This window comes from Poecilia reticulata, chromosome 15, assembly GCF_904066995.2.
Source record: "Poecilia reticulata chromosome 15, P_reticulata-male-v2, whole genome shotgun sequence".
In the NCBI taxonomy this organism is placed as follows: Eukaryota; Metazoa; Chordata; class Actinopteri; order Cyprinodontiformes; family Poeciliidae; genus Poecilia; species Poecilia reticulata.
Window position 1 is genome coordinate 24,901,834 of NC_088844.1, and position 15,267 is coordinate 24,917,100.

Genomic DNA, 15,267 nt, shown 5'->3' on the forward strand with positions numbered 1-15,267 from the left:
ACCTTTAAAGAAAACAAACTTTTTCTTTAAACAAAAAAAACCATCCTTAAGACACACAGGGTTCTTCTGGTTGCCCATAACTGTCAAAGTTAAAACGTTTTGACACCTAGAAGCATTATTTTATGCCTATATTAGTCCATATTTTAAAAACTAGCCTTTGCTTAGCCCATATGTTTTCTCCAAATTCAGCTCAAACACGGATATGGAAAGTTTGATTTGGTTTCCCCATTTAACATCTTTTCAACTGCACTGAAATATCAACAGATAACTTTGTGCAAATGTACTTTTCATGTAGTGAGCGATCAGTTTTTCTATGTTGACAATAAGCCATTTATCCTCAGTTTTCATCCATACTGATATATTAACAGCCCTACTCTGAACCCTCTCAATGTGGAAGAACACCAGCTCTGCTGCAACCTTTCCGAGCTCCTCTATGGAGCAAAATTGGGCCCATAAAGTTTGGCCAAAAAATATTTTTCTGAAACTAAAAAAAAACAAAAAATGAATTTGAAAAAATAAACTTAAAACAATTAACTGAAAAACAATTTTCAACATGAAATAAAAAGTCAAACTGAAAAACAATTTTCAACTTAAAATGAAAAAATATAAAACTGAAAAAAAAGTTCAAAGTTACTTTTCAGATTCAAGTTTTTAATTTTCAGTTTCAAAAAAAGCTTGAAAAAACTTTTTTGAACAAACTTTGTGGCCCCAATTTAGCTCTATAAGCAACAAAGGCAACAAACTTTTTTCTGTGAAGGCATTTTTCTGAAAAAGCACACACCGTTTGTATCTTGCTAATAAAGCAGCTCTTCACCTTTAACCTTTCATCCATATTTAGATGCATATCAGCATCATTTCATGAAATGATGCTGCCTGTTTAAGATTGCACAAAATGCAAGCTTGCCTCTTCCAAGTTTTCCAACAAAGCTTTTCTTGCCGCTTGTTCAATCAGGGCTCGAATCATGTTTCCAACCTTCGTATGAATAAGCAAATAAAACTGACTCTTTGATCTTATCGCACCGCTCGGACGCTTTCAGGTGTGGATGACAGGCCTCAGAAAACAATCACATGATCTCAATATGTCCAGTGACACATTCACAGCGTGTTTCAAAACTCCCTCATCAATAAACATGAGCAGCGCTCTGATTAGTCTGATCACAGAGGGAACTCAGGAGAGATTTCCCTGCCAACACCCACGCCGTCTAAAACAGAAGACGTGTCTTTTCGTTGTCAGCACTGTGGGTACCCCACTCACTTGTTATGAAACAATTTGAGTAACTTTAGACGAAGCAAAGGATCCTGTTCTGGGAGTTTATACGGAGCAAATAAACCACTGATTACAGGTCAGTTTCACTGGTTTGTTCATAAAAAACACTCACTGTGCTACCAATAAAACATCTCTGTTCCTCACAGAGAAGAGACGGTCAGCACAGAGGTTGCTTTGAACAATGCCGTGGGCAGCATGTCCATTAAGATATTTCACATATGCCACACCATGTGCAATGCTAAGACACATATTTGATGCTTATTGTGGGACAGAAGCAGCTACACTGCAAAAATACAAAATCTTACCAAGTATTTTTGATCTGGTGTATGGAGCACATATCTTAGCACACTTGAAATAAAGCAAACTAACTTACAAGTAATTTCTCAGAAATAAACATGGGCTAGTTTCATATTTAAGTGAATAATTCCTTAATATTGATTTTTAAAAATGCTGGTTATTTCACTTATAACAAGGGAAAAATGAAATAGTCTTACAGTAAAACAAGTACTTCTACATCAGTAGGAATTATTAAAACAAGCTCATATATCTTGCTGAAAAGTTACTTGGAAGTTAGTTTTGTATCATTTCAAGACAATTTCACTAGAAGCTAAACAAAAATACTTGGTAAGATTTTGTGTTTTTGCAGTGTAGAGGGTGTGAGATAATGGTGCTACAGTTACCCGGGTAAACCTTAAAATCAGAGTTTGGTTTTAGCATGAATGCCACCCAGAGAGAGCACTTCTTATCTACTTTCTTTGATTTCACAAACAATATAAAGATTTCATAAATCTTAAAATCAGGATAAAATACCTGTTTAGGTTTGCCAGTGTAGATATGTCTGACTTTGAACTAGAGCCGTTCAAATCCAGTTTAATCAACTATACATCTGCTATGTAAAGCCATATTTTTATGGTGTTTTGTTTCAAGTACATGTTCCGCCCCCTGACGTAACGGCGTCCTGAGTTGTGAGCCATAGCAGCAAGACGGACAGTTTCCAGCAGGGAACCTGGGTAACTCAGGACAGAGATAGATGAAAAGTCGGCCATGTTGGAACCTCAATCCGTTGTCATTCATTGACAGACCAAAGACCAGCAGGTTTCTCAGTCCAGGCACCATCAGAGCTTTAAATGTCCGTTGTGGGTGAAGACTCGTTCTCACCGTCCACCGTCTTCTGATCAAATTTTGATTTATCGTTTACATGATAAATCTCAAATAATGATTTGTTAAAAACCCTTAAAGCTGCCCGTATTGTCAGAATTATTTTTGCTATTTTTCTCCACTGTAATAAATATCAATAAATATGATTAAATACAGCTACTGTGAGCACTTTAGTGACATAAATCACACTTCTCTATGTGACTGGTGTCCTAAGGAAGCATATTAAAAATAGAGCAGTATTTGTGTTTGCGAGGCAACAATTGCTCTGTCATATAGTTACCTAAAAAAGAAGTAACAGTTCTTATCGTGACTTTTATCGTTATCACAATACTACCACAAAATATCGTGATAAAACTTCAAGTCCACCCTAACCTAAACAAACAGGGGAAAGGTGTTCGCCAGATTATGGTTTGGTATAAAGACACATAGAAGGCCAAGCGTGTTGTAATAACGGTTCTCTGTCAGAAAATGAAAGACGTAAAGTTTGTATCTTTCCCTCGTAAAAAACCCCAGTGAGAGACTGGAAGGCTTTAGAAAACCAGAGATCAATTCAGGAAAGACCATCACCATGAACTGAAAGTAAGGCCAGCTGTTCCATTTAAGATCATTTCCTTGGTTCCCTCCATCAACATGAAATTACTTTTTTCTCTCTCTAGAAAGCAAAGTGTGAGCATCGTGTCTGAACTCTGCCACATGTGGCAGATTCAAGAACCTCACTAAACTGTCCAGTCAAAAGCAGCACTGGCCAGTGTGTGCAAAAAGACAAACTATAGCATCTTCTCCGGGCTTGTCTTTATCTAACTGCACTAATTATCAAACAGCTAGCCACAGAGATATTTTATGTAGAATGCACCAGCTTATATCAGAGAGCACACGGCTGTGTGACGTAGCCGAAGCACTCCATAGTAAGCTAGCCCCACATTTTATGTAATAAAATCTGACCGAGTGTAGAGTAAACTCTGCCTCTCCGCATCACAGCCCACGCTACCGTACAGCTAGTGTATCTGGCATGCATGTATTAGCAAACCAGTGCACCCTTTCTGTTCACACATACACCACTTCCTCTCAATGATCCCCATCTAAAGAGTGGTGACAGCAAACAGTGGAGGCACTAATGTGGGTTAGGACATGACGGCCTGCCTTGTTTTCAGCTGCTGCGCTATGACACGACCACATTTAATGTATTAGTTGCAGTGATGCAGAGCTACTTAGAGCGAGAGCTACGTATTGGACATTTCCTTCTTTAGATGCAATGAATCGATCTTCCGTTCCAGTGCTGGGCCATCAGTCCGTACAGTGGGCTTAAAATAGAACAGGGACGTAGAGCTGGAGGAGCGCCTCACTAAGGTGGGTCGTTCTAGCTTTCTATCTGCTCATCTGTGCATGCAGCTTGTATGCAGACTGTGCAGAAACACTGAGCTTCAACTTGATGGATTTTCTAATCCTGGAGGAGACGGTGGTTTGGCTGCAACTCTGCACATCAACTGTAAACCCTCAGTCTTCCCTACATGCATTTTCTTTTTTGTAGTGTAAAAAGAAAATCAGATTCCACTGGTACCTTTTGAACCGCTGCTAAAGGCCGACTGCTTCTGTAACAGCCTGTGAGATGTCTGTTGCAACAGCATTGGCCTACATAAGGCTGGGAAAGGCTCAGCCGCACCCCAGAGCTGAGAACAGCAGCTGTTGAGATGGATGCTGCACAGATAAAACCCAGCAGAGGGAAGATTCTACTTTTACTGTTCTTCACTTAGCCGCAGCATCCAAGGCTGAGAAATATGTCAGGTATTGCTCAGTTACTCGCTGCCTGACAGGCACAAACTGTGCATGTGGAAGTGCAGGTTAGAAAATGTGCTCCTCTTTTGAAATGTGTGGAGTAGTTACAGAGCGTCAGCCTCTGCTCTGTTTCCCAGCAGTCACTGGGAGAACATGAGGACCTGATTTCATCCTTCTGCCCCATCCACGGTTCCTCCTGCGCAGAGCTCCAGCCTATAAGAGCCTGTGAGTCAGTGAGTTCTGTGTGGAGTTTCCAGCAGGACGCACACACACACACTCTCACTCACACACACACGCACACACACATATGCGTGGAAAGATTCAGTGTGGAAGTCCTATGAAACATTCAGTCCAGAGAGGAGCTCTGAGGTGCTGGACTTCTCCAAAAATGGCATTAACACACACACACACATTCACACACTGATTTTTTTTCCTCTTTTCCCTCCCTTACTTTAACATGGCCTCATCCTTGGCTTCCTCCGCCCGCTGCCGAGCCAGCACAGACATGATGATGTCCCTCTCCTCCGCCGTCAGATGGCTGAGGTCCGGCTCCGGGATGGCCGGAGCGGCGGGTGGGCGCGGGCCGCCCCGAGGGCCCACCGAGGCGAACATCTTCCCTGCCACCACCACCACCTTTCTTCACTCCCGGCTCCTCTTCCTTCTCCTCCTTCCTCTCCTCCCTCCTGTCGGATCACGGATGAAAAACCCGCCGGAGGAGCCCACGGATCACGACATGGCCCACTGATGGAGCGGCGGTCGGAGCGGCTGATGCGGAGTTCCCATGGCGGTGGCGGGGGCGCCCGGGGTGGTGTTAGCTGCGGTGACTGTGGCCTTAGCGCTTCGGTTCCCGTTGCCGTTTTCAGCCTCTCCTCCCTCTTGCTGCTCCGCTGTCTTCTCCCCCCACCCCCTCCCACCGCCCACCCGCCCGCCTCTCCCCTCCACCACCTCCGTTTTACGGTGAGCCCATATCTCCGGCGGTCAGTCGGGACGCTGGCGCACGGGAAAGAGGACCTCGTTTCCGTCCTTGTGGCCAGGCAGAGGGGGAGGAGGGCTCCCTGAAGTCGGCTCTCTCCGGTCGGCGCGCTCGGCTGGCTCCTGTGGCTGAGGGGCGAGGCGGTAACTTCTTGTTTTCCAGCTCCGCCGCCGCTGCTGCTGCTGATGCTGATGCTGCTGTCAGGGAGACGGAACCGTCAATGGGACCGCAGCCCCTCAAGCGCGCTCACTTGCCGTGCCGCGGGAGCGAGCAGCCCTCATTTGAGAATGGGGGCTCCACTCACCGTCAGGATGCGCGCTCTCGGCGGTCCTTAGCGCACACACACAGGAAATACGTGGTTCCTCAAGGATGCACTGTGGCTTTACGAGACCACCTGATGACGTTCATATCGTAAATTACATAAATTAGCATTATTGTTTCTATATTAAGCAATATATGCGTATTAAAAAAAATCAGCTTTTAACCACGATTTCAGATTAAATCTATTAAATAAGCATTGCTGTTATTATTTACTAAGCAAAGACAAAGAAAAAAAAGGAAGAGTTACAGAAAAACGCAGTCTTGCAAAAGTCATATTCAATAAAACAGAATGTTGAAAAAGTTCATTTAGATATTTCAGGATCAGGATAACACAAGAACACATTTTGCTGGACGATTAATTGTCCCGGAAATTATTGCGATAAACGATATTATTGTTGTTTTGAGACCATCTTCAAGTAATATGATGGTAATGGCATAATAATTCAAGAACACATTCTCAAAGAATAAAGTAAAATGTAAATTCTATTGAAGATTTGACTCTGGAACTGGAAAACATTTTAAATATCCAAAATAAGATAAATAAACAAAACAGAAAGGATAAATAAAATGATTTATGAAGTTTCTGTTAACAAAATCTTCAAAAAAGGGCTAGCTTTTCCAAACCATCAAACTGAAGACTTTTGTCATCCAGCTTTTTGGAAGAAAGAGAGACAGAAAAAAGAAAAATGATAAATCATGCAAATTAAAATTATTAAGCTTATTTTATTTTACTATGCGATTAATTGATTTATTGCTTAATACGACAGGCCTATTATTTACACACGTTTATTTTGTTATGATGATATTTCCTTTTACAGCTAATACAAACAATAACTTTAACATTAGAATATGACATCAGACAAGAAACTAAATTCTTTTATGCGTAAATAGGGGTTTAATGTTAAGGATGTTATTTTCAAAAGATACTTAATCTGACATACGAGCCTCATTGGACCACATATTCTACTTTGTTGACCATGACTTTACCTCTAAAACTTATTTCAACTTTGTTTATTTTTTTACTTGTTTATTTGTCATCTTAACATGTTGCAACCACAAACATTTGTGTATTTTTTTTTAAAAATACACAAGAAATTTGTGTTGTCATAGACCAACACAAAGTGGGGTGAGATTGTATCTGAGTCAATGTTTTCTTCCAGGATTCTTCCTCTGTGTTTATCCATTTATCTTCTCATCCACTCTGACCAGCTTTCCTATTTGCTGAAGAAGCATTTTCCCAAAGCATGATGCTGCCACTGCAGGTGATGTGTTAGATTACCATTACACATAGTGTTTTGCCTCTGATCTAAAAAAATAATAATAATAATAATTTAGTTTTATCTGACAAAAGACACTTTCCAGTTCCTTAATGCATGGCTTAAGCTGCAGTGATCTGAAGAAACCATAACAGATGAGACTGTCAGAAAGACATTTGGCCATAATAAGTTGTTTTCGTTTGAAGAAAACAAAAACATGTTTTTTAAATAGTAGTAGAAAGTATTGTAGGTTATTACTGATAAAGGTGATTCAGCAAGCTAATTAAGCAAAGATGGAAAATTATTAATTTTTACCTTGTAGAATTGTATAAATCTAGAAATTGCATAATCTTTTCTTTCTTGTTTCATAATCCGCTGAGAAATTATTCTGGAGAGAGCCTGAGGCTTCCTATATAACCACACCATACAGCTATATGACATTTACAGTATGTCACTGAGCAATATTGTAATTATAGCCCATGATGGGACTGCTCAGTGGTTAGCAGTGGTCAAGTGAGTGTAAACTAAAACATGTAGGCATGCAGATGCTTCCACAAACCAGGAGCTGGAGGCTGATTTTATCAGCAATCACATCTGGGGCCAAAACTTTAAATACTGGCCCCAATTATTTATATTATAAATTTGACGAGCTTGCTTTTAAGAGTCTTTGAGCTACTGCTAAAATTACTGGTCACATGACTGGGCAATGCTGTAAATTAAAAGTACAACCTGAAATCTGCCTAATTCAGCACCATGGTCAGCTCACGGTGCAGCTGAAGGGATCCTCCAAAATACAGCTTTCTATCTGTATTTATCTATAGAATATTTTAAGTATTTTTTATTGTTTTGAGTTTGCGTTGAGTGACTCAAATCAGAAAATTAAGCCATACATAAAAATAAATATGAGTAAAGATGAGTTCTGCTGAAAAAAAAATCAATTGCAATTGTAAGACTAATTTCATGTACATTAAACAAATAAACAATACTGGTAAATTCCTAACTCTTTTTTTTGTTATTGCACAATAATACCTTTTGTTATTTAACAAACAAATATATTTGTGCTGACATGTAATTCGTTAGCTTTAATTAAATTAAGGCTAACATTTAGAGAAAACCATATCTATATTTAGCTCGTCCAAATATAGACATGAAGATGCCTATGAAAGGCTGACCGAAAATAATACATATTCCAATTTGTTGATTTGTTCTTGGCAAGTTTGGCTTTGAAGCCAACATAGATATGCTTGGAAATCGGATTTTATTCTATTTTACGTTAATCCAAACCATAAATCTTACTCAAGCTTCAGAAATATATCAACAAAACGCTCTTTACCTGTCTCAACTCAACTGATTCTCAAAATCACGTCTATTATTTACATTGCTAAGCTAATTCTGTCAGTTAACAAAATAAAAGCTGCGTCAGATGCAAAGGGCTTTTATTTTGAACGGCTCGTTGTGGAGTTCCGGATGTAATGTTGCTAAGCTAGCTGCTAACTTCCCCTCTAGTCACGGGGATATTCTGGTAAGAAAAAATATATATTATTCCGTTTGTGTTAGTGATATTTAAAGGTTGTGTTGATGTAGATGTGAACATTTGGTGAGATACAGTTATTGCGTCGCTCTTCCTGCATTCAGAGAGCTAATAAGGAATTAGGTCAGTCTTTAGAGTTAAGGTTTCATTGGAGACAGCAGTAATTTAAGCTTTGCACTGCCTGCTGTGTTTTTTTTTTCTCTGTCCTTCTTTCTCCGTTTTATTTTTATTTATGCATTTTTATTTTTTTACTGGGTAACTGTTTATTGTTTTTACCTAAATAAGTGCTCTAACGTTAAAAAATTCACTTGTTCTTAATTTGCATTTATTTCGGTAAGTGACCGCGGTTTACTTACGGTTTATTGAATGAAAAGCTTGTTTTGGCACTGCTAGTAGTATAACCGGGGTTACCACTGTTCAAAAACACGATTTCTTCATGTTTGAAATTTACTAGTCTGTACAGGTGAATCTCTATATTAAAGTAATAAAAATGTAATTCAGAAAGGACAACTAATACATAGATTATATGGAGGACCGACCATGCCAAAATTAGCAACAAAAAAAGTAAAAATTAAATAAAGTATTTGATACTTTATTATGAAATAAAGTATTACTTTATCAAATAATACAGTTCTTTTATGCAGTTCTTATTTGCATAAAAATAAGAACTTTCCCATTTTATGTGATTATACAGCAACATAAAATTATATTTGTGTATAATTTTCAGCAGTATTCGTTTAACATACTTTTTTTAATTTATTTTTAATCTGTCAAATGTAGTTTTATTAGATTTGCTTTTTTAATTTCATTTCTTGTTTTTTCTAATTTTTCCATATTCTCATGTGACTTATGAGAATATGTGACTTATAATTTTTTTGCCTTCCGTTTTCTCATTTGTCTGATAATTTACAGATTTATTTCTATTTTATTTGTGTTCTCTTTGGTTTTTTTCGTCTGACTCGTTAGATGTAAAATAACACTAGGGGACGGAGGCTGCGGGGGTTCCTGGTGGGTGGAAATTCAGAGCTAGCATCTCTCTTATTGGTCAACCTAAAGATCCAATTTCTGTTGGGAGGAATGGGCCAAAATTCCAGCTAACTATTGTGAGAAAGAAACACAAAACGTTTAGCCCAAGTCATTCAATTCACAGCTAATGCTACCTAAAGCTAATTATATGTAAACACCTAATTTTGAAGACATTAATAAATAAATCTGATATGTTCTCTCTCATTATTGTGGCATTTAGCAATAATAATAATTTTGCTAATTCCAACTGATCTAAAACAAGGGAAATTTGCACTGATTCACCTTTAGACAGCAAGGAAAAAAAGGAGTACATGTGTGTTTTGGTCAGTGTAAATCTGAATAACAGATTTGAGATTTACTTTTCCAGAGGACTGCCATGTTGCCAGTCGTGGTGGTCCATGGGGGGGCAGGTCAGATACCCAAAGAGCGTTCGGACCTGTCCACCTCAGGAGTGTGCTCTGCAGCGAGGTCAGCGTATGCAGTCCTGCAGGGAGGGGGCAGCAGTATGGATGCTGTGGTGGAGGCTGTTATGCTACTGGAGAACAATCCATCTTTTAATGCAGGTATTGTAAAAATGAGATAGCCACCTAAAACTAGCTCCTGCTGTGCAGGATTTTTTTCTATGCAGCAAAAAGCAGTGCAGTGGACACTTTCAGTTTTGGATATTGTGGTGAGAATTCTCATTGTTTGTAGATTATTAGAGCTAAAATCAGGTTTAAATAATGACTTGTGTTTTCACGTTCTGCTGCTAAGAATATTAAAGCTTAGAAATGCTTTAATATAGTTTTGTGCATTATTAAAAATATCAAAGTGAGAGATTCTAGTGATTGTATGGATTGTAGAGTCTTGTTTCCACTAGTACAGAGCTAGCTTAAGCTTAGCATCAGACGAGTGTGTGCATCTGTATGCCCAGATTAAATTGAGGTCTTCCGATTTTGCTTCTAACACTGCAGTCAAACTGGGATCAAAATTTCCTCCATAAGCAAAAATAAGGATTTTTTTGCCAGCAACAAAGTGTTTCTGATGATGATTGCAGCTTTTCCAGCATGAAGGGATACCATCTGACAAGCTAAAAGTGGTAAAGAAATGCCTTCAAGAACAAAAAGCAAACTAAAATCTAAAAATCTGGAGCCTAAAAACAAAAAAACTGGTGTCCTGTCTTAAGCTTGTGACGTTTTCCATCAGATTCACAAACTCAGTCATTTCTCATATATTTTTTAAGGATGTGGCTCAGTGCTGAACATGAAGGGGGAGGTGGAGATGGATGCCCTCGTGATGGACGGGAAAACGCTGAGCAGCGGCGCCGTGTCTGCCGTCCGCAACATAGCTAACCCAATCCAGCTGGCCAGACTTGTCATGGACCAGGTGTTTATTTTAAATAGACATTTTAAAACTGTTCAAAGTGATTCTGCATCTCATTTTGAAAGGAAAAAGAAAGAAGGTAGCAGTGTAGTTGCAGAAATGTTTGGACTGTCCTGAAAGTGTTCACTGTGAATGTATGTCACCGACGTGACCTTTGATCCCTCCTTCAGACCAGCCATGCCTGTCTGACGGCGGAGGGTGCCAGTCAGTTTGCTCGCTCTTTGGGCGTTCCCGAGGCTCCTCAGGAGTCCCTCATCACAGAGTATTCCCGCATGCGCTGGAAAAAAAACCTGGCCCCAGACGCCAACCCTGTGGAGTGCCAAATGTAAAACTAAACACTAAGTAACTTCTTCTGGATTTCATTAAAGATTCACTGCAAAAACACAAAATCTTACCAAATAGTTTTTGTCTAGTTTCTAGTTTAAATGTCTTAGTGCACTGGAAACAAGGCAAAGCAAACTTAAAAGTACCTTTTTAGCAAGAAATAGAGGCTTGATCTTAAGGAAATTTCTTAATTTTAATGAAGTACTTGTTACATTGGCAGATTATTTCACTTGTTACAAGATATTTTCCCCTTGTTTATAAGTTAATTTATCTGCCAATGGAACAAGTATTTTTTCTGCAATATTAAGGAAGTATTTACTTTAAACAAGCCTCTATGTTTTGCTGGAAAAGTGCTTTTAAGTTAAGTGTGTCTTTCTTCAAGTTTACTAAGATATTTGCACCAGAAATACTTGGTAAGATTTTGTGTTTTTGCAGTGTAGTAGTATTTGAGATAACTGATGTTGTCTTTTTGTTTATCTTTAGCGAAACTCACAAATAGTCACCCAACTAAACTAAGGAACATGTCTTTTTTATTTACATTTTTTGGTTGTAGGAACCATCCATTAAAAGCACATTTCTTATGCTTTTAATAATAGTAGAAATATGAGGCACACTCACAAAGTGATTGTTTTGCCTAAGACATCTCTTTAGAAGACACTGTGCAGAAAATCACTTGTGATTTTACTTTAGGAACATTGTTTTTCTCCACATTTTTAAGCACTTCCTAACCTGTGCTTGTAGCATGTCATGACAAATGAGGATAATCAGAAACATCTGCTGCTCTTAATCTTTGCCATCATGACAATAATGATGATTAATGAGTTGGAGCAGATTGTACTCCATGACAAATGTCTCTTTACACTTCATTTTAAGAATCTAAACTAAAAAAAAGACAAAATGTTGCTAAAAATTTTATATAGAAAGCTTTTGTCCATATTTGATGTTAATCTACAGAAATCTCTGCTGACCCGTTTCCTCGTTTAGGGGGAAGATGGGGACGGTTGGAGCGGTGGCAGTCGACACTGACGGCAACGTAGCGTGTGCGACTTCCACCGGAGGAATGCTGAACAAGATGGAAGGTCGAGTGGGCGACACCCCGTGCATCGGTCAGTCCTCACACTTGCAGCTGATGATGAGGCGACCCGGTTTTGGTCAAGCTTCAGCTGTGAGGCAGATGCACAAACATTCGACTCCAGAACACTTTGAGGACTTCATGGTTCGCTTCATTACTACAGAGTTCTGTAGATACAAAACCTCATATCATTGGCACCTTTGGAGGTTATGGAGTACGGATGGATGATAGTCGGCATTTGGAGAGAGAACATTAAGCAATAACTAAATGCATCTTTTGTTCTTGCACTTGTAAAACAATAAATGAAGTCAGCTCAGAAGTTTTTATAGCCGAGTGTTCCTCTTTCTCAAGACTCTGTTAAACTTTAACCAGCAGATCTGGACTATAGGATTAGTTGGTAAACAAAGCAGAGTCACAGTTCAGCTGATTGTTCTTTGGTTTAAAACAAATAAAAACATGTTCTGTAACCTCACACTTAGACAAAAAACATAATTACATTTCCCAAACATAATTACACATTACACTTTTCATTATGTTAGAAGCAAACGGCTCCAACAGTTCAATAGACGTTTGCCTAAACAAAGAGTAAATATGAGCCTTAAACATGCGTCCGTGTTGTTGTGATGTTTGTTTCAGGCAGTGGAGGCTATGCTGACAATATGTCAGGAGCCGTGTCGACTACGGGCCACGGAGAGGCCATCATGAAGGTCACGCTGGCGAGACACATCCTGTTCCACATGGAGCAAGGTAACGCTCACATCCACACTGACACAGGGAGCCTGCTCAAATACATCAGTTCTGAATGGATGAACTGGGATTTGTGCACTGTGAATAACGCAATAACTAATCAGTCTATGTTAGCAGACTACTTCATGTCTATAGTTAGATTATAAAACACAGACATGCAAACCAAAACAAGGAATATAAAAACATATTTAAGATATAAGAACATAAAATTAAACTTGCTTTAAAGGATAGAAATACAAACATCTGAGTGGCTCTTCCTCCTCTTAGCATACAATAATTCTCATCACGTCATTGAATACAACATGCAGCTTCTTCATGCTATGTTACTTGTAAGATGCCCAGAAGGGGGCATTATGTAGTAGTGTGCAATAAACTATAAAGCGGCAGAATGCAACTTTTATTAAAATGTTTTTCTACATATTTGTTAAAATTGTCGCTATGTTTCAACAGTATGAGACAAAATGTGAGAAAATTCTCCCAGAAACAGCCAATCAGATACAAGAGGAGGGTCTTAGCGCTGTCAATCCACCTTGTGTATGTGCTGCTAAGAGGAAGCCTTCCTGTTCCACTAAAACAAAAACCAGACTAGAGAAAACTAAGTGTGCGTTAAGCTCTGACTGGTGGAAACGAACCACAGGATGGTCATGTTTTATGAAACGCTCTGTTCTCCTCTCACCCAGGCCAGTCAGCTGAGGCGGCCAGTGATCTGGGCCTGGCCCACATGAAGTCCAGAGTCGGGGGACTTGGAGGGGTCGTGACCGTGGACCCGCAGGGCAACTGGGCCGCTCGCTTCTCCAGCCGCCAAATGGCGTGGGCCGCGGCGCAGAAAGACACGCTGCACTACGGTCTGTACACGGGAGAACACTTCACTCAAATCATCGAGGACGCTCACTGACACCAGGCCCAGCTTGTGTCAGTAGAGCTGAAAACTAAGATAATACAGCTGAGCGTGGGCTTCAGGTGACCAAATAATGATTGATTTGGTTAAATGTTGATGTTTAAAAGATGTTTAGAAGACAAAAAGAGCAACAAAATTAATTATTTTAGTCCCAAAAACCAATCAAGTGTGAGACAATCCAAAGAAAAGTGGGAAATTTCCAGAAACGCTAATGACGCTCTGTGATTCTTTGTAATAGTCATTTGAAAAGTCATTTCAGAGTTTCTGTCGCTGGAGAAACTAGAGCAAAATGATCAAATTCACTTTAGATACATAACTCGCTGCTCAGTTTTTAAGTTTCTGAGGAAAACCTTCAGGTTTTACAATCATTTGTTAATTTTTATTACAAACTACTGGCCAGTTTTATGACCACTGAACACTTTATAATGATCTGCACAAAGTGTTTTTCTGTCACTGTTCACATCACTACTGATGAAGTGCTGCTCATCATTTGCTGAATGTTGAAGAAAAACCAAACCGTAAAGGTATTTTACTGCAAAGTTTACTGCAAAGTGAGGGATATTTTTATCTTAATTTAGATGATTAAAGTTTACCACAACTGAGTTTCTCAGAAGTATTAAAAAGAGGCAATAAAACCATTTTTGTCAGATTGTTGGTGGTACATCTCACCAACAGACTAGATTTTCTTCTTGGGCTTTTAATTTACTGTAAAACACAATAATCCAAATTATTACACAAACACCTGGAATATATTGCACTGTCTGTAATTAATTGTTCTTATTTGTAAGTTTCACTTTTTGAACTTAATCACTAAAATAAATTAGTTTTCTGTAATATTCTGATTTATTGAGAAGCTCTTATAAGCCAGTATGTGTTAACTCAATCTGTGATGAACGCCATTCATGTATTATTCTGATGAGTAGTGTTAACCTGTCTCATCCACTAGGTGGTGCTGTTTCCTCAGGCAGACAAAATGCAAAACTTGAGATTTCCTTTATTTTTAATTGGACTACTTCTAGGCTTGTGTTGTCTAATTGATTGTAAAAAAAAAAAAATGTTTTATAGAGTACTTTATAATATTTACTTTAATTGTGCAATACCAGCCATAATGTATTTTGTATCATTTTTAATAATTGTTATAATCTGTTTGATTTGATCATGAATGTGTCTCACATATATCAATTTATTCCTGTGTGCAATTGTGTTGTACAATAAAAACAATGGAGCTCATGACTCAAATCACACTTTCTTGCTTTACTGGTAATTTTCACTTCTTTGCAAAAAAAACTAACTTAGTTGAACACAAAATCCGTTATAGCAGCTTACATAAAACTGGTGGTAATGCATATGTAGTAAGAGCTTTGTTTGCGCTGCCAACATATTATTAGCATACGTGAAGCTGTGAAAAAAATCCCTCAGAAATCACTCCTTTAATGAAATTAGGGATATTGTAGATAGGAAAGGAGTCACATTTGACTTGAATACATTAAAGTTTTCTTCTAGAAAATATGTGAAAACCTCTAAATTTGTGTCTTTTCTCTCAAAATTTCTACTACTTG

The 15,267-nt window shown here is 38.7% G+C and overlaps 2 protein-coding genes across 18 annotated transcripts in view; one reads left to right on the plus strand and one right to left on the minus strand.

The window, feature by feature from the left end:
- The window catches only part of rims1a (regulating synaptic membrane exocytosis 1a), a 73,708-nt gene extending 68,602 nt beyond the window's left edge, over positions 1 to 5,106 (minus strand). For 13 of the 16 annotated variants that reach the window (XM_017309008.2, XM_017309004.2, XM_081616724.1 and 10 more), the window contains exon 1: positions 4,650 to 5,106. In XM_017309008.2, the coding sequence (XP_017164497.2) occupies positions 4,650 to 4,810 (161 nt within the window). In that variant the 5' untranslated portion in view covers positions 4,811 to 5,106. The remainder of the gene's footprint in view (positions 1 to 4,649) is intronic. The other 3 variants (XM_081616728.1, XM_008430352.3, XM_008430355.3) reach the window with 2 other exon arrangements.
- A 28-nt stretch (positions 5,107 to 5,134) lies between these two features.
- On the plus strand, positions 5,135 to 14,952 carry asrgl1 (asparaginase and isoaspartyl peptidase 1). 2 transcript variants are annotated; one of them, XM_017309011.2, is made up of 7 exons: positions 5,135 to 6,754; positions 9,673 to 9,868; positions 10,528 to 10,670; positions 10,838 to 10,992; positions 11,976 to 12,097; positions 12,700 to 12,810; positions 13,491 to 14,952. In XM_017309011.2, exons 1-7 carry the CDS (start codon positions 6,737 to 6,739, stop codon positions 13,703 to 13,705), a joined length of 960 nt encoding a protein of 319 aa, XP_017164500.1. In that variant the 5' UTR covers positions 5,135 to 6,736; the 3' UTR covers positions 13,706 to 14,952. The 2 variants fall into 2 exon arrangements, with proteins under 2 accessions (XP_017164500.1, XP_008428565.2); XM_008430343.3 differs by having other exon boundaries at positions 5,571 to 8,270.
- The last annotated feature ends 315 nt before the right edge of the window (positions 14,953 to 15,267 follow it).

Excerpts from the sequence above, each read along its gene's own strand:
- asrgl1 (XM_008430343.3), top strand. The coding sequence starts at position 8,172 with ATGCAAAGGGCTTTTATTTTGAACGGCTCGTTGTGGAGTTCCGGATGT. Across the intron at positions 8,271-9,672 it reads CTAGTCACGGGGATATTCTG|AGGACTGCCATGTTGCCAGT; the intron begins GTAAGAAAAAAT and ends TTACTTTTCCAG. Across the intron at positions 12,811-13,490 it reads CCTGTTCCACATGGAGCAAG|GCCAGTCAGCTGAGGCGGCC; the intron begins GTAACGCTCACA and ends CCTCTCACCCAG.